At 36.3% G+C, this 22,262-nt stretch overlaps 1 protein-coding gene across 1 annotated transcript in view; it reads right to left on the reverse strand.

Annotated features, from left to right (window-relative positions):
* The window catches only part of LOC126471664 (acetylcholinesterase-like), a 61,685-nt gene that overhangs the window by 31,283 nt on the left and 8,140 nt on the right, over positions 1-22,262 (reverse strand). Inside the window, exon 3 of the mRNA XM_050099883.1 lies at positions 8,311-8,443. Coding sequence (XP_049955840.1) covers positions 8,311-8,443 — 133 coding nt within the window. The remainder of the gene's footprint in view (positions 1-8,310; positions 8,444-22,262) is intronic.

Genomic DNA, 22,262 nt, shown 5'->3' on the forward strand with positions numbered 1-22,262 from the left:
CATTTTGTTGAAATGGGGAGATTGTATTCATTGTCATATCTGCCTCATGACCATTGGAAAGAAGGAACATTGTAAAGCCTCTAGTGCCTTGCTGCACTGTGTTGTATGTAAATGTCATGACATGCAGTACTGTATGCCAATCTCTCTCTTTGACAACAACATGCATCAAGAACATATTTGCCAACACCTTATAAGAGTACCGGTATTCTATGACATCACTCATCTGTGGGTGCTAGACAGATGTTATCCTGAGGGTGATGTTGCAATTTGAAATTACCTCTGATGCTAGTTTTGATTGGAAAACTTTTCCACAGTCATAGATTATCGGACAGGATGCTCTGTGTTTCAAAATGACCTATTATAGAAGGGTTCTTGCAATTTACAGAACATCAGCAGTTGGCACAACTTTGGTGACAGCATGGAAAGTGATGAAGACAAAGCAGACTATTATCCATCAAATGATAAATGTACCCAAGAGGTCAATTCCAATTTGCTGGAAAGGAACTGCTGCAGGCAGATTTGGTTGCTTACACAGCGTCTAATGGGTCAGTAGAGACCTAGCCAATGATATCTACACCTGATTCTGTCTAGAGTCATCATGAATTCCAAGTGACAAAATGGTGGAGTGTCATGGGAATACTTCAGAATAGCTGGCTGTAGTTGAACTGGATGACAAGCAACCATTTCTGACATGCTGGAGATATTTGTTAATTGGAATTCTCCTTTTCTTGGTTCCTTAAACCTGAAAGTTTTTATGGTTTTCAGCATTGCTGGATATCCTTCAATTCAGTAACAATGTTATTTGGTACAGTGATGACTGGAATTTCATCCACATTTATGTGTTCTGCCAAAGGATTCCCTGAAAGGCAGTTGGCATCCTTGTCTTCGTGTCCATGTTTTGGTTGCCGCTGTGATGTCATATTCCTGAAGTGAAGCTACTGAAAAGGAAATGAAGAGAATAAAATGTGCTCAGTAGTATGTAGAGTATATATTTGGTTATGATGTTGATATAGTTATATGTAATTTTGGGGTTTTTATTATTAACTGTTTCCTGGATGGTGTATTTATGTTGTGTAAAATAATTTGCACAGCCGATGTAAATGGAATTTAAGGTAGAAGTTGTATTTAAGTAAGTATTAAAGGAATTTTACTATGATTTAGAAGATATGCATGGATGTACTGTTTGTGTGAAAAATTTAAATTATTTATTTCTGACATATGTGTGGAAACATAGGGAAATTTAAGTGTATATAATGCTATTTTTGTTATCAAACATGGGGGAAGAATTTGGTTCTGGGGGCTTTAGATATCTGCATATATATGATTGCATTTATGTGGAGAAATGTTGAAAAGTAGAAAATAAGCAGCTGTGGTGCATGAAATAACCTATGAAGGTTAAGTTTGGTGGTCTGGGGTGAGATGAGTAGGGGGATATACACTGATTTATTTGTTCTCTCTTACTGTAATGTATAAACTTCCTACTCATACTCAGACTAAGGAAATCAATGAATTTTGTATGGGTATTTATGCAGCAGTGAGAGCAGGAATTAATTTGTTTAATGTAAATTCATACCAACAGAATACACATATATTTACATTACATTAGTTTCTAAACAGCAAACTCCGTTTTAAAATACAAATATGTGCTGTGGAGCATTTGTGTGTGTATGTATGTGCATGTGTGTGCATCCACATGTGTGGGGTGTCCAAGTGGGTGCGCATGTGGGCATGCACATGAACACGAGTGTGAGTCAGTGTAGGCACGTGCTTGCATTCATGGTTAATACATTTTGTAGTCAACAAGAGTAATTGTTTTTGATAACTGTCACAATCATAGTTAACACAGTAACCTGAGCTCAATGCCATAAGTATTCTTGAATAAGAGGCTGGGGGAACTATCTCAATTACTATGCCTTAACAACCAGTTGTTTTACAAACCAACTGAGTGGCCAGAACCAACAACCATTTCGGGCACTAAGGCACACACTAATAGCAGACACGGATTACTGAAGGATATACTTGTTTCACAACATTTGAATACTACCATATATGATAATGAAGGAAACTGTCTTACTTTGTGTGCTGCCTTACGGCAGATCTTGTCATGGGGGAGGCCTTGTCAGAGAGGTCCACCACATGAGCGTTTAGGGAAGTGATTCCAGTGGTGGTTTCTTGTTGCCTTCCACTGATGATGATGAAATGATAATGAGGGCAACGCAACACTCAGTCCCTGAGTGGAGAAAATCTCTGACCCAGCTGGGAATCGAACCCAGGCCCCTTGGCATCACAGAGCGCCGCACTGACCACTCAGCTATCGGGGCGGACTATGGAAACTGAAGAAATGAAATAAAATTTGTGCCCTGGTTGGGACTTCAGCCTGGTTCTCCTTGCTTACTAGCAGGTATGCTAGCCATTACACCACAATACCAGTATAGATGACACAGCTCCATAGACTACACTAGTCCAATGCCTTCCATAACACAAACTTCAATTCACGTCTTCAGCTTATTTTCCCCTTCTTAAATCATTACTTTTGCTGAGTCTCTCTGGTACTGGAATAGTATTGGAATAGCACCCCAATTTTGGATGTAATGGGGAAATACTGCCTGTACTACAAGTGTAGGCAATCTGCAGATCTGATATAATTAAATTTTACTCAAGATATTTAATTATATCAGATCTACAGATCACCTACACCCGAGGTACAAGCAGGATTTCCCAATTATGTAAAAAACCTGGGGCAATATTTCAATACCAGAGAGCTTCGGCAATAGTGATGGTTTAAGAAGGAGGGGGAAAGAATGCTGCAGATGTGAATTGAAGTTTGTGCTAGGAAGGGCATTTTACTAGGGTAGTCCATGCAGGTGGGTTATGTGTACTGCTATGGTTGTGCAAAGACTAGCACACCTGCATAGTAAGCAAAGACACTGCGGTTCAAGCCCAGGGCATAAATTTTGATTCATTTCTTCAGCTTCCATTATTAACATAGTTGAAGTTGAGAGTCATACATCCAAAGGAAAATTGAATTGTATCAGATCTATCACACTTCCATCATTCACACCTCCAGATGCATATGGATTTCAATCCACTAACTGCAGACAATTTCATAATCACTGTCATATAGTCTCCATGGAGTCCAACGCCTTCTATGTCAGCCTTAAGAGAAATAGTAAATATCGGCAATAGCTCCCTTCAATTCACAACTACGTGAAGACTGCCAGTGTCAACCTGCAGCCTTGCTAATCAAATTGAAAGCTGCTTGAATGGCACAGCAATTAATTCCAAATTAATGTGTAACAAGCAATATTTACAGCAACATCAAACATGCCAACAGCTGTCTAACTATCTCTGCAGTAAATAAAACCCACAAAAATTCATTCAACAACTACAACAACTAAAATGTACTCAACAGCTGCCCAGGTGATTTCAGCGTCACCTAAATCCATCAGTAAATTTAAACAATAAACTGTTGCAAAGCTAACAAACACAATGGCTGCTCAGCTGATCTGTGTAGGACTTAAAAACCAGATGAAAATTTAACCACAATTGCAACACCCCTGACAAATTCAATAACTGTCTAACTGATCCTTGCAAACTTAAAAACTCATTAATATTTGAACAAAAGGCAAAAACCACTTAAGACAACTATCAAAGAATTTCTTCCAAGGAACAGACAAAATGGTAGATATCGAAATAGATGACAGAGGGATAGGGAAACAATTAAAATCACTCAAAAGTGGAAGGCCGCTGCACCTGATGGGGTACCAGTTCGAATTTAGACAGAGTACACAAAGGAACTTGCCCCCCTTCTTGCAGCAGTGTACTGTAAGTCTTTAGAAGAGCGTAGCGTTCCAAAGGATTGGAAAAGGGCACAGGTCATCCCCGTTTCCAAGAAGGGATGTCGAACAGATGTGCAGAACTATAGACCTATATCTCTAATGTTGATCAGTTGTAGAATTTTGGAACATGTATTATGTTCGAGTATAATGACTTTTCTGGAGACTGAGAAATCTACTCTGTAGGAATCAGCATGGGTTTCGAAAAAGATGATCGTGTGAAATCCAGCTCGCACTTTTCGTCCATGAGACTCAAGAGGGGCATAGACACGGGTTCCCAGGTAGATGCTGTGTTTCTTGACTTCTGCAAGGCGTTCGATACAGTTCCCCACAGTCATTTAATGAACAAAGTAAGAGCATATGGACTATCATGCAGTTGTGTGATTGGATTGACGAGTTCCTAGATAACAGAACGCAACATGTCATTCTCAATGGAGAGAAGTCTTCCGAAGTAAGAGTGATTTCGGGTGTGCCGCAGGGGAGTGTCGTAGAACAATTGCTATTCACAATATACATAAACGACCTTGTGGATAACATTGGAAGTTCACTGAGGCTTTTTGCGGATGATGCTAGGGTATATCAAGAGGTTGTAACAATGGAAAATTGTACTGGACTGCAGGAGGATCTGCAACGAATTGACGCATCGTGCAGGGAATGGCAATTGAATCTCAATGTAGACAAATGTAATGTGCTGTGAATACATACAAAGAAAGATCCTTTATCATTTAGCTACAAGATAGCAGGTCAGCAACTGGAAGCAGTTAATTCCATGAATTATCTGGGAGTACGCATTAGGAGTGATTTAAAATGGAATGATCATATAAAGTTGATCATCAGTAAAGCGGATGCCAGACTGAGATTCATTGGAGGAATCCTAAGGAAATGCAATCTGAAAACAAAGGAAGTAGGTTACAGTACACTTGTTTGCCCACTGCTTGAATATTGCTCACCAGTGTGGGATCCCTACCAGATAGGGTTGATAGAAGAGATAGAGAAGATCCAACAGAGAGCAGCGCGCTTTGTTACAGGCTCATTTAGTAATCGCGAAAGTGTTACAGAGATAGTAGACAAACTCCAGTGAAAGACTCTACAGGAGAGATGCTCAGTAGCTCGGTACGGGCTTTTGTTGAAGTTTCGAGAACATACCTTCAGCGAGGAGTCAAGCAGTATATTGCTCCCTCCTACGAATATCTTGCGAAGAGACCATGAGGATAAAATCAGAGAGATTAGAGCCCACATACTGACAATCTTTCTTTCCAGGAACAATACGAGACTGGAATAGAAGGGAGAATCAATAGAGGTACTCAAAGTACCCTCCACCACACACCGTCAGGTGGCTTGCGGAGTATGGATGTAGATGTAGATGTACAACAGAAAAGTCAGCTCAATAATCTCGAGGTGACCCACAGCACAACCCACTGAAGCTCACTTGCCAACCATTCTGCCTCCATGCTGCAGCCAGATACCCAAACGTTCCCTGCCTTATGAAAGAGGGCATTTCAAACTTAACCTCTAACTGAGTCAATCCAAAAGGTGAGATATATGCCTGTGGCAAGCGCCATATGGCATAATACATTTTGTACAAAATTAAAGTTTCATTGAAATTGGTGGCCTCTACATATTCAGGAACAGAATAAAAATAGTGCTAGAACATTATATTGGTAATGTTTCACACTGAAAGGGTTTTTATTATTTTTTTATTTAACAAGATAATTTGTTGTAGAGCATGTAGTCTATGTGTCTCACATGACCATGGCATTAATCCATTCTCCAATTTGTCAGATGTGATGGTCATGCATGCCATTATTTGTTTCAAAGATATAGAGAGTCTTATTTACAAATGAATAACTGGTATTATATCTGAACAGCTTGTTTTTCCATCATGCTTTGTTATTTCTACCAGCTGCCCTCTGTTTGATAGATACAACTGAAACCAATTATTACAGACTCTTCTGATTCCATAAGTGATAGTTAGCGTATAACAATGTGTGATTGACTAGATCAAACGTTTTCATTAGATCAATGAAAAGGCAAGAAAGATTGTGTTTTTCATTAAATACATGCATTATGTGGTCAGCAAATGGAAAGAGAGCCAAACTACTGTGCTGTTAGTATAGAGTGATTTTCAGGAAAGAACATTACTGGAGTACATAAAGTTTTTTTCTGTCTTTTTGGACACCGCTGGAAGGAGGGATATAGGTCAGCATTTAATGATCTCATGCTTCTCTCTGTTCTGTGTAATGAAATATCTTGGCGGTTTTGGTTGGCTGAGGGAAAATGCCAGTACCCATGGAGCAGTTGATTATGTTACAAAGGGGCTGGACTATTTCATGAGCAAGCCATTTTATTATATAGGTAAGTAAAACATCAAGGCCATTTTCATGTTCCATTAATTAGGAGAACAAACTGCAGATATTGGGAATTTGTCAGATCTTTTACACTTTGGACAGAATGTTTTGTCAGTGGAGATTGACTGACTGAAAGACTGCTAGCAATTCCAGAAAAGTGTTTATTGAATGTATCACAAATATTTGTTTGATATCTGTTATTTGTCTGCAGATATGCTAGTGTGTTCTGTTAGGAGTCAGGTTGTAAAATTTCTTTGACAATATCCTACATGGATTTATATTTGTTATTAGAAACATTTACGCACACTTTATTTTCTAGTTGTTTTGCTTTATATATTACTTCACAAAATATCTTCTTGTACAACCTTGTTCTACACTTTGCTCATAGTGTGGCCTCTTAGTGTTATACGACATTCTTATATCATTTGTGATCCACTTATTACCAGTTTTCCTTGTTGAGAATTGCAATTTGATTTGTTTTTTATTGGAAATGGCACAATGAAATGATAATCCAGTATGTCAAGGATTGGTGATGTTTTCTTATCTACATTATCTTCCTTGTAAATAATATCCCAGGACTGAAACTGAAGTTGATTTTTAAACATGCTGATTTTGCACAGTTCTTTGATGTGCCTTCTGTAGATGAAAGTATGTGTTAACTTTTCTATGTTTGTCCTAAGCTAAGTCATAACAAGATATCCTGATGGTCAGAGATCCATTGGTCCATTTGAGAACATTAAAAATGACTAAAGCAGCTTCAGTTATTGTGATCGCTTCTCAGCTTTGGTTACTGATAACTAGATACCAGTGTCTATGAGTTTAATTTGTACACCACAGGTATGTTCTTTCCAATTTTTGGTTTATACTCAGGTGTATTTGTGTTTTTTTGTTTTTGTTCACTGATCACTATGTGAAATTTTTAACTTCCAACACTGAAGATGATCACTATGTGATTGAAAATCGATTTTACTATCAATAAAGCATCAATATTACAGCCAACACTGACCTCCCTATTAATTTCACATACCATTAAGGTCTGCTGATAATGTACTCAGTATTTGTTGCAATATAATTTATTTGTCTTTAATGATGTATTGGAAAATGTAGTAGAGGATGTAACTTTTGCCACAGTCTTCTCTGGGAACTGAATTCCAAAAATCTGTCTGATTTTATATGCTTTTTATATTTGTTTAATAACGCTTCAGATGACCTTTTTTCTCATAGAGTTTAATTTTATCATTCATTATTGATGTGTTTTACTTTACAGGTAACAACAAGGGAGATTTTCTAATATTGTTCATGAGCAATACTTTTCTATTTTCTCTGAAACAGCTTTCTTATCTGGAAATAAAATAGGGGAAATTTTATATTTTTTGCAGTGCCGTAAGTAGGACTTCTTGATGGTTTACTACAGAATAGCTATTAATACCTGCCTTTGTCTACATTTGCTTGATGCTCTTCTATATCTCATTGAGCTTACAACACAAAACACTTTTTTTTGTTCAGCCACATATATATAACATTTTCATACATATTCTCTCTCTGTAACTTCTACTTTCTGCAACAGTTTCCTTCACTTTACTCAACCTTTGTTCTTCCATTCTAGTTCTTTCCACTTCAACATTAAATCCCCTTATTTTTACCTGATATTCAACTGTCTTCTTAACCACACACCAACTTTGCAGTATCATCGAAGAGGTTAACTTACTTCATTATTTCACACTGTTACCCCCTCCCACTCCCACATTAAACTATTTATTACAGCAGCTATGAAGCAGCTTAAAAACAAAATTCTTATGGCTGTTCAAAAACTTTATGTTTATTTTTATCTACAAACAATAGTTGAATCTGAATTTTAATTTAGGTTGTACAACAAAGAAAACATTTTAATTGTATTCATAGTCTCGTTGTTCTGTAATGGAAGTCAATTCAGTATAAATCTTGAATTCAAGTCTCAGTTGATTATGACATAGTGGCTCATCACTTCAAAGAGTTCAAGGTATTTTCCTTATTTTAAGAAGTAGCAATCTGCTCATCACACACAATCAGGTAGGCAATGAAGTATGAAGTTATCAATATCAATGATGGCAGTAATTTCTTTACCTAAAATAAATAAATACACATACCTTCCAAACCAGGATAGCTAGTCAGAGGTCCAACATAAGAGAAATAGTAATAATAAATGGGTTGAGTTGAATGCTGTGCCATTCTCTGCACCACAACGTCAATGCCTTCACCAAAGAGGAGAGCACTCGTGCACTGTGTAAATAAAGCAGATATTCAGAATTCAGTATTCAGTTTATTTACCATTGACCACTTACAGTGGAATAGGTCTGAACATTAAATATACAATTAACAATAACTTTACAGTAAAGTTTTTACAATTTAATTCTACTTCTTTTAGGAATATTCTTGTAAACTAATGTCAATGATTATTTCAAAATATTCTGTTATCTTATAAAATGGGTGTTTGGGTAACCAGTCACAAAAATTACATTTGAAAATATACTGGTAAGTGACTGAGCAGATGCTGGAAGTTTATTGAAGAGTTTTAAACTCATTATTTTGTGTGAGTTTTGCAGTCTTTGTGAGTCTGTATCTTGGTATGTCGAAGTCCAGTTTGTGGGGATGTATGTTCTCTCTGGTCTTGAGCTCATTAATGTTGCTTTTGACAAAAAGTAGTTCTGTGTAGATGTTTAGATTCACAACAGTTAATATCATGTGCTTGATAAAGAGGGAGCGGCAGTGTTCCTTAGTCTTAACTTTGCTCATTATTCTGATAACTTTGTTTTGAATTTTCAGAATTTCACTGACAAAGCAAGAATGTCCCCATAACAATATGCCATAGGAAATGTGTGATTGAAACAGGCCAAAAATATACTACCTTTAGGTGACTACATCTGTCAGTCTCCTGATGAGATAACACAATCTTGCTATTCTCTTGCAGATATGGCTAATATGTTCCTCCCAGTTTAATTTTGAATCAATGTGGAAGCCTAACAATTTTAATGATTTGCTTTCAACAGCTGTAGTTAAACCCAGAATTAGTTCTTGTGTTTTATCAGGATTACATAGAAGTTCAGTAGAAGAAAATAAATTTATTACTAGTTCTAGTTTTTCCTGTGTTGCCTGATGAAGTTCTGTTGTGTCATGGTGTGTATTGAGCAGTGTTGTGTCATCTGCATAACACACAAATGAATTTGCTCCTACATGGTAAGATAAGCCATTAATTGCAATAATGGACAGAAAAGGACCTTGGACCGAGCCCTGAGGCACTCCAGTCGGAACTTCCTTCAGCGAGGAGCATTTATTTTTAATTGATACAAACTGTCTCCTGTTACTTAAGTATGATTCGATTATATCTAAAGATAGTTTATGTATACCATAAAATTCCAGTTTTGCAAGTAGTGTGTTAAATGGTATGCAGTCAAAGGCTTTGCTAAGATCACAAAGTACAACTGATACTAGATCCTTATTTTCGAGTGCAGTTAACACCTGGTTAACAGCTTCAGTGACAGCAGTAGTGGTATTTTTACCATGTTGATATGCACACTGTCTGTTGGAGAGATAATACTTTTCAAAATAGTTATTTAGTTGGCTGTACATTAGATATTCAAAAACTTTAGAGAAAATTGGGACAATAAAAACTGGTCAATAGTTTTCTGGCAGATGCTTATCTCTCTTTTTAAAGACTGGTATCACTTTTGTAGTTTTGAGTGCATCTGGGAAAACTCCAGATTCTAAACACATATTAAAAATGAAAGAAAGAGGTTGACAGATAAAATGTGTTATTTCTTTCATTAGATACTTAGAAAACCAATAACAGTCCATAATTTTGGAGTTGGTGAACCTTGCCACAGCTTTTACAATATCCTCTGGGGTGACAACATTTTGGTGGAAAGTATACCTCCTATGAGGCACAGCACTGAGATGATCTAGTGCACAAGTGCCATTTTCTTGATTTTGTTTTTCAGCTCACTCTCTGAGGTTAGGAAGTAATTATTTACTTCTTCTGCGACCAGCATTGCATCTTGTGTGTGGGTTTGTGAATTATACTGGTTGATGATGCCCCATGCTGCTTTACAATGCAATGTAATGTTCACATCCATGTTTTTTGGCCAAGGACAGTTTGTCTTTGTTGGTTTTTTTACATTTTGTATAAGCTCTATAACAAATATTATCTATCTCAGGTCTTTGTTTACAAGAATTTTTATATATTCTGTACAACCTGAGCATCTCCTTCATAGTGAGAGCTAGCTCATCAGTATACCTTTTAGTTGTTTGTTTTTCTGTTTATGCTTAGGGCTACTTTTGATAAATGGTGAGCAGGCGTACCATAACTCTGTGAGTATTTTCAGGAAGTTGTTAAACACCATTACACCAGCACCCTTCCCAGGTTGTGTGTTGTATACAAAGTCCCAGTTAACACCAGATAATCTGTCAATAAATAAATTAATATGTTCATCTTTGTGCTGTCTTATCCATGTGGCATTAGACTTGATTCTGACTGATGTGTCTGATTTAGGCAACTGATCATGGTAGACTGTTAAAATCAATGGTTCATGGTCAGCTAGGGCTCCACTAGCAAGTCTAATATCATACACATCTCTAGAAAAATTTACTATAATATTATCTAAGCACACATTATCCAATGTTGGTGTGTAATTTGTACATTGTAAATTTAGTGATCTTAAGATATTAAAAAATGTTCTAGTAACATGTTCATCACTGTTGGCCATTTCAATGTTGAAATCACCACAGATAATTAGTTTTGTTTTAGATTTTATTATTTTCCTCATAAGCAGCTCAAATCTTTCGAAAAATGTATTTACATCTCCACCTGGTGATCTATATAAGCCAACAATTATAGTATTCACTGCATTTGGTGTTATACAGGTAAATCATTTCTGGACAGTAAGAGCTAACATCTATTTTGGCAAACTCTATACTGTCTTTAACAAATATTAGAACACCTCCATTCTTTCTTTCACTTCTACACATAATGTCTCCAACAGCATACCCTTGAGGCACAAAATATGTGCCATATTATCTTTCTGGGCATGAATGAGTAAACTGTTTATAGTGTGTAGGAAAGGGTACTTTATACACCATTGTCACTCCCCCCTCATCCATCTCCTCTTCCAGTCACAAATGGTGCATGAGCAGAATGACTGTTGTGTTGCCTATGTACGAGTTTAAATATCTCTGGTTTTCCTTTTTAGTTTTTTTGTCAGATATGTACGGGGTAGCATTATGTTGATGAACTCTTCTAGAAATGTATGTTCTCAGAATTTCAACAGAAATCCACATCATATTGTACTGCCTTCAGAGATGGATGAGCAATGAGCATTGAAATGACACTTCCATCCTTCCCCCCCCCCCCTTCCCCTCCCTCCACCCAAAAAAAATGATATAAGGATTTTGTAAGTTTCCTGCTTTGTTTTTGGACTAAACTTTCTGAGGATTGTTGCAATGAATCTCAGTCCAGCATCTGCCTGTCCTACTATTAGTTTTATGCGATTATTCCACTTTTAACTGCTGTGTATTCATACTTCCAGATATTTAATGGATGTAGCTTTCCAGTGACTGCTCAGCAATCATGCAATCAAACAACATGGGTCTTTCTGCACATCTAAGATTACAGTAAGTTGTGTTAATGGTTATTTTAGTAGCATACCATAAAGATATAAATAAATAAAATAAAATAAAATAATAATAAAAATAACTTTTTAAAGAAATTCAAAGAAAATTTTGTAATAACAGATAACTTAGCAACTTAGACAGTGCCTCCGGTAATTTCCAGTGAGAAGGATAGCAGTACAGGCAAATGCAAAAGCTAGAAATAAAATGTTTACTCTTTGCACTTTACGTACTGGTGAGTCTGCTAAAGGACTACATAAGTTTCCACAAATACTTAAAACAATGAAATTGCTTCCATTGAATAAAAAAAGTGATACAAAATTGTAGAGAGTGACAGGCCACTGCTGCAAATGTATTTTGTTTCAGAAATAATTGGAACAGGCTTAAGAATTACTTAAATAAATACCACCTTCAGTTATTGAGCTGTTGGGTTTAATGTTTGAAAAGAAGATGGAATCTGAAATTCACAAAAATAGTATTATAAGCCCTACAAGAATTCCTACTAACCTGTGGAGCTCACAGTAAATAAAAAATTTAAAAAATACCTGTGATATACAGAAGTGAGATTTTTGGGGGTGAATATAAGTGATTTATCAATAGGATAGGAAATGGAGATGGAATATTCATTGAAATCCACCAAAGCAGACACTGATGTTGTCTGTGAGACTGTGTGAATCATATTCAAGTTTCAAGGATGTACATGATTTATAATTAGTTTCTTTTGTTGACCAACAGTCTAAACCCAAGATGTAACCGAAAATTTATGAAAAATCATCAGTTCAATAGTACATACATTCCCCAATCATACTGCCATCATTGCAGAAGTATTTAATCCTCCAACAACTGATTTGGACCTGTTCTCTCTGAGGACATCCACATTGTAACTTGTATCAATGATTATGAGTCAGTTTGGCAATAATGCTTATCACAGTAAAGGCAGCTCAAACACATAGAAAAATGTACATGTTCAGCAAAACTACATAAAGAGGCAATTGTGTCTTACCTCCAGGAGGAACTTGAAACATTAACACTTAGCAGGAGCATGTAGAAGAACTGTGCCCAAAATTGTAAGAATAATTGACCCAGGATTGTATAGATATGAACCTTGTATAGTGCATGTTGAAAGTAATCCTCCACAGTATGCAGTATCCATAGAGAAACTTTTTTAAAAATAGAGACACTATTGCTTGGTAGGTGTACAACAAATTATAGCACAGATAGAGAGAGATGCTAAAGTAAAGGGCAATGCACTAAGTCTTCAATAACTACCTTAACTGAATCTTATCAGGAGATCTCTCCCAAATAAAAGGACATTCTGTTCATCTCCCAGTGGCACCAAAGCTGTTGTCCAGACTGTCATGGATGGCACAGGAACTAAATTTGAGTATAACAAGCAAAATGCAGAAATGCAAACTTCTTTTCAATTTACCTTTACAAAAGAAAATAAATGAGTACTGCCTGAATTTAATTCTAACACCATTGTGATATGATTGATGTAGATAACAACAATAGAAATCCTTGGATGAAAAAATATGTAACATAATGAAAAGGTGGTGATCTCCCTCTTTATCACCACCTTTCTCTCCATTCTTTAATCACTCTCCCCCCTCCCTCCTCTGTTTATTATATGCTCTACCTCCTGAACTGCTTTTGCCTTGTACAGCCACTGAGTCACCTGTCAAAAGACCTGCATCATACTACCTCACTACCCCTTCTTGTCTTATGCACCCTTCCCTACCCCCTCCCCACCTCCATCTGCCCAGAAAACTGCTTTCAATTATTAATATTCAATAACCAGTCTCACCACTACTGCAAGAGAGTATGTTTGGGTGTCTGTGTGGTTATGTGTACAGATGTGTGTACTTTTACTAGAAAAAAAGAAAGAACTTGAAAGCTAGTTTCAATGCTGTTTTCTGTTATGTGTTTCTGTGCACCACATATTAGTCCACTATAGGTGAGACAGTGATATGAACAATTAATATCAGTGGCAGCATTGAGAAACGGTTGAATTCACTAAAATTTATTAACAAGGCCAGGGACTGATGTTATCCCTATCAGATTCTATACAGAACTTTTTGCTGAGTTTGCCCTTCTCTCAACAATAATGTAGTATAGATCCCTTGAACGCAAAATGGTGCCCAGTTATTGAAAGAACAGAAAAGGTACCACTCATCTACAAGATGTCTGACATCCACCTACTGGAGAATCTTATAACATGTTCTGGGCTCATACATAATGAGAACACAATGGCCTACTCCATAACAATTAGCATGTATCCTGAAAACATCAAGCATGGAAAATCCAGCTAATACTTTTCTCACATGCAGGTCATGGATCAAACCTATGAGATAGAAACAGTATTTCATGACTTTGGAAAGACTGTTGACTAAGTACAACAACCATGTTTATTAAGAAAAATATGCTCATATGGGGTATGAAATGAAATTTGTGAGTGAAATGGTTCTGGGTAGAGAAGACTCAGATTGTTATGTTTAATGAGGAGCTTTTGAAATAAGTAGAAGTAACTTCAGGGTGCTCCAGGTGCTCATGTTGCATATTAACGAATTGGCAGACAATGTCAGCAGTAACCTAAGAATTTCTGCAGATGGTGCAGTTAGCTTACACTTTGAAAAACAATTCACAAATATTTAATTAGATCTTAATAAGATTTCAAAGTAATGCAGAATTTGGCATCTTGGTTTAAATGGACAGAAATGTAAAATTTTGCACTTTATGAAATGGGAAAATATATTATCCTATGAGTACAATACCAGTGAGTATCAGTTTGAACCAGTCAACTAATACAAATACATTGGCATAATTTTTAGAGACATGAAATGGAATGGTGACTTCAGCTCAACCATAGGTAAGATACTGGGAAATTTAATGTGTCTGTCATGGAGACTGCTTACAACAGGCTACTCAAGTGTGTGGGACTGTTCCATAATATGTGTGTGAGACCCAAAAAAAAGTAGAACTACAGGAAATATTGAATCACTGTGATGTTGAAAAATCCAAACCAACAGATGTTTGAAGATACACAGACCTATAACAGAATGGTATAACATATATTGCAGAGAGTGATAACTGACCAACTCGGAGAACCCAATAGCCTTACTAACCATGACATATATGCAAATTAAGTAAACTCAATGAGCACATATTTTGACTACACTAAATGGATGACTCAACTTTCTTTGCATGGTTTGAACTGTAACTAAAATGCTATTTGATCTTTGACTACTTAAAAAGTTTTTTTTTTTAACTTATTTGTTATCATGGAATGTTTACCCTGTTTTGTTAATCCAAATATTGAAGCTCATTCATAAAAACTCTGCATCTTCTAATTTAAATAATTGAAATTAACATTTTAAACATTGTGAACAAGTAAATTATGATTGCTGAAAAATATATAAGGTGAATCTGCAATGGTCAAAGGGAGTCAGTGATTGGTTCAGTGATCTGAATAAAAAACATTATAAGAGGATATCACCTTTCAGCTACATCATTTCTAAGGTAGCTGATTAACTGTGACAAAGATAGCCTCTAGTTTATGGTGGGTCCAAGGATCTAATTTACAGGTGAAGCAAACTGCAAGGAACAGATACCGCAATTTCTTCAAACATCAAGAATTTGACTTGAGTATTAACTCAGATAGCCCAACAAAGTGGTTACATTTTAATACCAACTATCTTGTGGAAGCCTAATAACAAAATTTCAAGAAATAGTATTAAGTGTTTATTCCAGAAATACATGGTACAACAAAAAGGTATGGCCAAACTTACAGGAAACATTTCTCATACATAAAGGAAGAAAATAAGTTATATTGACATGGGTCGAGAAAAACTTCATTGCCATTTTAGAATTCTGTTTCAACAACTCTTCAACACGTTGATCATGTAAAACTCACAGGAAACGGAAGTATCAGCACAGTTCGAAACACTATCCAAAATGCTCTCCATTAGCAAGAGTATAGACATCAGTCTATCATTGCATTGAATCCCTGACATGCTGATGTATCCCTGGAGTATTGTGTATTTTTTGTGGTATAATGAGACTACACCTATGTAATCCTGGAGTATTGTATGACACAGCCACAACCAACAGTACATCGTGCAATACCTCATTTACTCCTGTTATATTTTGAAGCTTTGGCAATGCATGTGTTTGCTGATATGAGATTATTGATTAATATCCGTGTCTACAGACCTATATCCTTATGTCATTTTATTTTCTGTCTTTTATTCTGAAATCCTTTCAAAAACTCATCTGATTATTCAAACACAAGGAAATGTAATTGTATATTGACATATTTGTTCTACACAAATATTATCCATGATTAAGAATCAGACTGAGTCATACTCAGTACTGAGTCATACTCAACTGTCAACACAAATGTATCTTTGGTTAACGTTTATGCTGCAGTGAGTAATAGTAGTTGGTTGTGAGAAGTGATGGAAAGTTGAATAACTCACCTCTAATACACCAGTGAAATATGTTGTTAATATATCTTTAAGTAAATAGAAAGTGTCTCATGATCTTTAAAAGTGAAGGAGATATAGCAAAGCAACATTATCTGTTGTTTCACTTTAAAGGAGGTACACTTTATTGTGAAATGCATCATTTGGAGAACTCGGATAATAGTAATTGTTGATGAATTTATGAAACCAAGGAATTATGCTTCAATACTAACTGCAAGATAATGATTAACATGCTGTTCTGTTTTCTTTTTAGGGTAATGAGATACAACAATAACAGTAACTATGGCATTGCACTTTACGAAATGGGAGAGATAAGTGTTGTTTTGATTATTGACATTCTACATCCAACAGTGGTAGCAAAAATTGTTCTAGGTTCCTTGTCCTGAAATTAACTTTAATTAATTCTGTGTCTGGAAATTTCCAACAGAATTGTATCTAAACTTTATTTTGACAGATATTTAACAAATTTTCATTTATAGGCAGGAAGGGATCACATTAGAATAGCCTTCCACAATGAGGGCATGAAGACTCTGTACATCTTGTACCAGGGTTCAGTACACAAGACCTTTCAAATACCCCACCAAATAAAACTGCAGTGAGTTTATGTCCAGAGACCATGGAGAGCAAGGAACTGGTCCATCTCTGTCTATCCATCTGTCACAGAATCTTTTACTTGGAAGCCTACAAACATAAACACTGAAATGAGGAGAACCTCAATCATGCATGATATACATGTTTTGTTCCTCTCATAAAGGCAATGGTTCTAGTGGAAGAGGTAGTGTATTGTCTATGAAAGCATGGTAAATTAGTCTGTTGAGCCTGGGTTGCAGATTGGGAGGCCCTAACAAATAGTCACCAACAGTGCTGGGATAAAAATCTTTGTTTTATGATGTGATTGCACAGTTTTGCGATCATTACCAACAGTCCATACATGCAAAGTGATAACATTGAAACAAAACCTCATCCTTGAACAGCATATTTGCACTAAAGTGAGGGTTGCCAAATCATTGAGTAAACTAGTTACAGAAGTCTGTACCCAGTTAGGAAAGTCAGTTGCTGATACTGCCTGCATACACTATACATGGTACAGGTACAGCAGGTTCTCATGTAGTACTTTCTAGACAGCCATGTGTTAATATACTGAGTTGATTTAGTAGTCTGATTCACCAATAGTCAGTTTTCCTTTTTTATTTATTTATTTACACATCAAGTTCTGTAGGACCAAATTGAGGAGCAAATCCCCAAGGTCATGGAATGTGTCAGTACATGAAATTAAAACATAAAAATAATAACAGTTAAAAATAAAATGTTTATGAACCCAAAAAAAGTCAAGCCATAAGTTTAAGTAAACGCAGTCAACAATATAATGAGAATATGCTTAATTTTTCAAGGAACTCCTCAACAGAATAGAAGGAGTGACCCATAAGGAAACTCTTGAGTTTCTATATGAAAGTGCATGTATTACTGCTAAGATTTTTGAATTCTTGTGGTAGCTTATTGGAAATGAATGCAGCAGCATACTGCACACCTTTCTGCACAAGAGTTAAGGAAGTCTGGTCCAAATGCAGGTTTGATTTCTGCTGAGTAGTTATTGAGTGAAAGCTGCTTATTATTGGGAATAAACTTAAACTGTTAACAATAAATGACAGTAAGGAATATACATATTGAGAGGCCAAAGTCAAAATACCCAGACTCATGAACAGGGGTCAACAAGAGGTTTGTGAACTTACACCACTGATTGCCTGAACCGCCCATTTCTTAGCCAAAAATATACCTTTAGAATGGGAAAAGTTACACCAAAATGTAATACCATATGACATAAGTGAATGAAAATAAGAAAGGTAGAGTAATTTTTATATTGAATGACCACTTACTTTGGACACCATTCGAATAGTAAAAATGGCAGCATTAAGTCTTTGAACAAGATCCTGAACATGGGCTTTCCACGACAGTTTGCTATCTATCTGAACACCTAGAAATTTGAACTGTTAAGTTCCACTAATTATGTGCCCACTCCATCAAATTAAAATGTCAGGTTATGTTGAATTGTAGAAACTGTAAAAACTGAGTCTTACTGTGATTTAGCATTAGTTTATTTTCCACAAGCCATGAACTTATGTCATGAACAGCACTATTTGAAACAGAGCCAGTGTTGCACACATCATCCTTTACTACCAAGCTAGTATCATCAGCAAACAGAAATATTTTAGAGTTACCTATAATACTACAAGACACATCATTTATATCAATAAGGAGCAGGAGTGGCCCCAGCACTGATCCCTGGGGCATCCCCCATTTGACTCAGATCCCACATCACACCCATTCTCATCACTATTAAAACAGAAACTAACTGTGACAATAAAGTATACCAGACACCAATTCCACCTGATATTCTAAATGTGCATTTTGTCAATTCTCAATCAGATAACAGCATAACGGAGAATGTGAGTAAGGCAGAAGCACTGCTGCCAGAAATGAACAGTAAGCAGACAGACAGCTTTCAATGGACTTGTGTAACTGAGAAGATGTTCAATGAATCAATAGATAAGCTCAGTAATTCTAGATCAGAGGATTGCTATGGTCTCTCAAATTATGTTAGTAAATATATCAGATATCAAATTATAACACCACTGACTAAAATGACCAACAAAATTTTAAATGAAGGTAATCATCCAAAATGTTTAAAAATATCTTCAGTTAATCCAATACATAAGAAAGAAGATATAGCATCACCAGATAACTATCAACAAATATCACTTATAACCATAATATCAAAAATAATAGAATCCTACATGCATAAACAGATGAGTCAATATATGCATTAACAGATGAGTCTATATTTTGAACATAATTATATACTCACCTCCTCTCAGTATGGTTTCATATCCAGCCTTTCAAAAGCAAAGCAGTTGAGAGTACGGTAGCAAAAATATACAACTGTTTTGAAAATAAAGATATTATCTGTGTTGGACTCAGGGAAGCTTTTGATATAGTCTCCCACAATATTCTCATAAACTCTACCACAACAGACTGGGAGAGAATGCTCTATGCCTAATGCAGTTATACTTGGAAAATAGAAAGCAGTTAGTTAAGGTAAATAATCAAGTGTCAGAATATCTTATCATTGTAAAGGGTGGAACTCAAGGAACTGTTCTTCTACCTTTCCTTTTTATTATATATATATATATATACTGCCATGCTGTGTTGCACATTTTCAAGATTGGTATCACACGTGATGAGTGTTGTGTCATCAGCATATAGCACTGCATCAGATGCTACAACTGCAGGTAAATCATATATATATATATATATATATATATATATATATATATATATATATATATATATATATATATATATATATATATATAATTATGTGTCATCAGCATATAGCACTGCATCAGATGCTACAACTGCAGGTAAATCATATATATATATATATATATATATATATATATATATATATATATATATATATATATATATATGATTTACCTGCAGTTGTAGCATCTGATGCAGTGCTATATGCTGATGACACAACACTCATCACGTGTGATACCAATCTTGAAAATGTGCAACACAGCATGGCAGTGGCAATGGAGAGTTGCACTACTTGATTTGAGGCAAATGTATTGCAGAAGAATGATAGTGAAACTGAAGCTATTATATTCAACTTGAATGCTCCCAGTCATGATAACAAAACAGTAAAATTATTAGGATTTCATATACATCAAAAGCACAGCTGGGATACCCACACAGGGAAGATATGTGGCAAATTGGCACATGTCATATACCTGCTGTACAAGCTGAGGAGCAGTGTCAGTAAAGAACTTCTGTTATATGCATATTTTTCATTCTTCCATTTGCACCTGAGTTGTTGTTGTGGTGGTCTTCAGTCCTGAGACTGGTTTGATGCAGTTCTCCATGCTACTCTATCCTGTGCTAGCTTCTTCATCACCCAGTACCTACTGCAACCTACATCTTTCTGAATCTGCTTTTTGTATTCATCTCTTGGTCTCCCTCTACGTTTTTACTCTCCACGCTGCCCTCCAATACTAAATTGGTGATCCCTTGATGCCTCAGAACATGTCCTACCAACCGATCCCTTCTTCTCATCAAGTTGTGCCACAAACTTCTCTTCTCCCCAATCCTATTCAGCACCTCCTCATTAGTTATGTGACCTACCCATCTAATCTTCAGCATTCTCCTGTAGCACCACATTTCGAAAGCTTCTATTCTCTTCTTGTCTAAACTATTTATCATCCATGTTTCACTTCCATACATGGCTACATTCCATACAAATACTTTCAGAAACAACTTCCTGACACTTATATCTATATTCAATGTTAACAAATTTCTCTTCTTCAGAAACGCTTTCCTTGCCATTGCCAGTCTACATTTTATATCCTCTCTACTCTGACCATCATCAGTTATTTTGCACCCCAAACAGCAAAACTCCTTTACTACTTTAAGTGCCTCATTTCCTAATCTAATTCCCTCAGCATCACCCGAGTTAATTCGACTACATTCCATTACCCTCGTTTTGCTTTTGTTGATGTTCATCTTATATCCTCAATTCAAGACACTATCCATTCCGTTCAACTGCTCTTCCAAGTCCTTTGCTGTCTCTGACAGAATTAAAATGTCATCGGCAAACCTCAAAGTTTTTATTACTTCTCCTTGGATTTTAATACCTACTCCGAATTTTTCTTTTGTTTCCTTCACTGCTTGCTCAATATATAGATTGAATAACATCGGGGAGAGGCTACAACCCTGTCTCACTCCCTTCCCAGCCACTGCTTCCCTTTCATGCCCCTCAACTCTTATAACTGCCATTTGGTTTCTATACAAATTGTAAATAGCCTTTCGCTCCCTATATTTTACCCCTGCCACATTCAGAATTTTAAAGAGAGTATTCCAGTCAACATTGTCAAAAGCTTTCTCTAAGTCTACAAATGCTAGAAATGTAGGTTTGCCTTTCCTTAATCTTCCTTCTAAGATAAGTCGTAGGGTCAGTATTCCCTCATGTGTTCCAATATTTCTACGGAATCCAAACTGATCTTCACCTAGGTCGGCTTCTACTAGTTTTTCCTTTCGTCTGTAAATAATTCGCGTTAGTATTTTGCAGCCGTGACTTATTAAACTGATAGTTCGGTTATTTTCACATCTGTCAACACCTGCTTTCTTTGGGATTGGAATTATTATATTCTTCTTGAAGTCTGAGGGTATTTCGCCTGTCTCATACATCTTGTGCACCAGATGGTAGAGTTATGTCAGGACTGGCTCTCCCAAGGCTGTCAGTAGTTCTAATGGAATGTTGTCTACTGCCGGGGCCTTGTTTCGACTCAGGTCTTTCAGTGCTCTGTCAAACTCTTCATCTACATCCTCTTCCATTTTCATAGTATTGTCCTCAAGTACATCGCCATTGTATAGACCCTCTATATACTCCTTCCACCTTTCTGCTTTCCCTTCTTTGCTTAGAACTGGGATTCCATCTGAGCTCTTAATATTCATACAAGTTGTTCTCTTTCCTCCAAAGGTCTCTTTAATTTTCCTGTAGACAGTATCTATCTTACCCCTAGTGAGATAAGCCTCTACATCCTTACATTTATCCTCTAGCCATCCCTGCTTAGCCATTTTGCACTTCCTGTCAATCTCATTTTTGAGACGTTTGTATTCCTTTTTGCCTACTTCATTTACTGCATTTTTATATTTTCTCCTTTCATCAATTAAATTCAATATTTCTTCTGTTACCCATGGATTTCTACTAGCCCTCCTCTTTTTACCTACTTGACCCTCTGCTGCCTTCACTACTTCATCCCTCAAAGCCACCCATTCTTCTTCTACTGTATTTCTTTCCCCCATTCCTGCCATTTGTTCCATTACACTCTCCCTGAAACTCTGTACAACCTCTGGTTTAGTCACTTTATCCAGGTCCCATCTCCTTAAATTCCCAC

Source organism: Schistocerca serialis, chromosome 1, assembly GCF_023864345.2.
Source record: "Schistocerca serialis cubense isolate TAMUIC-IGC-003099 chromosome 1, iqSchSeri2.2, whole genome shotgun sequence".
NCBI classification, from domain to species: Eukaryota; Metazoa; Arthropoda; class Insecta; order Orthoptera; family Acrididae; genus Schistocerca; species Schistocerca serialis.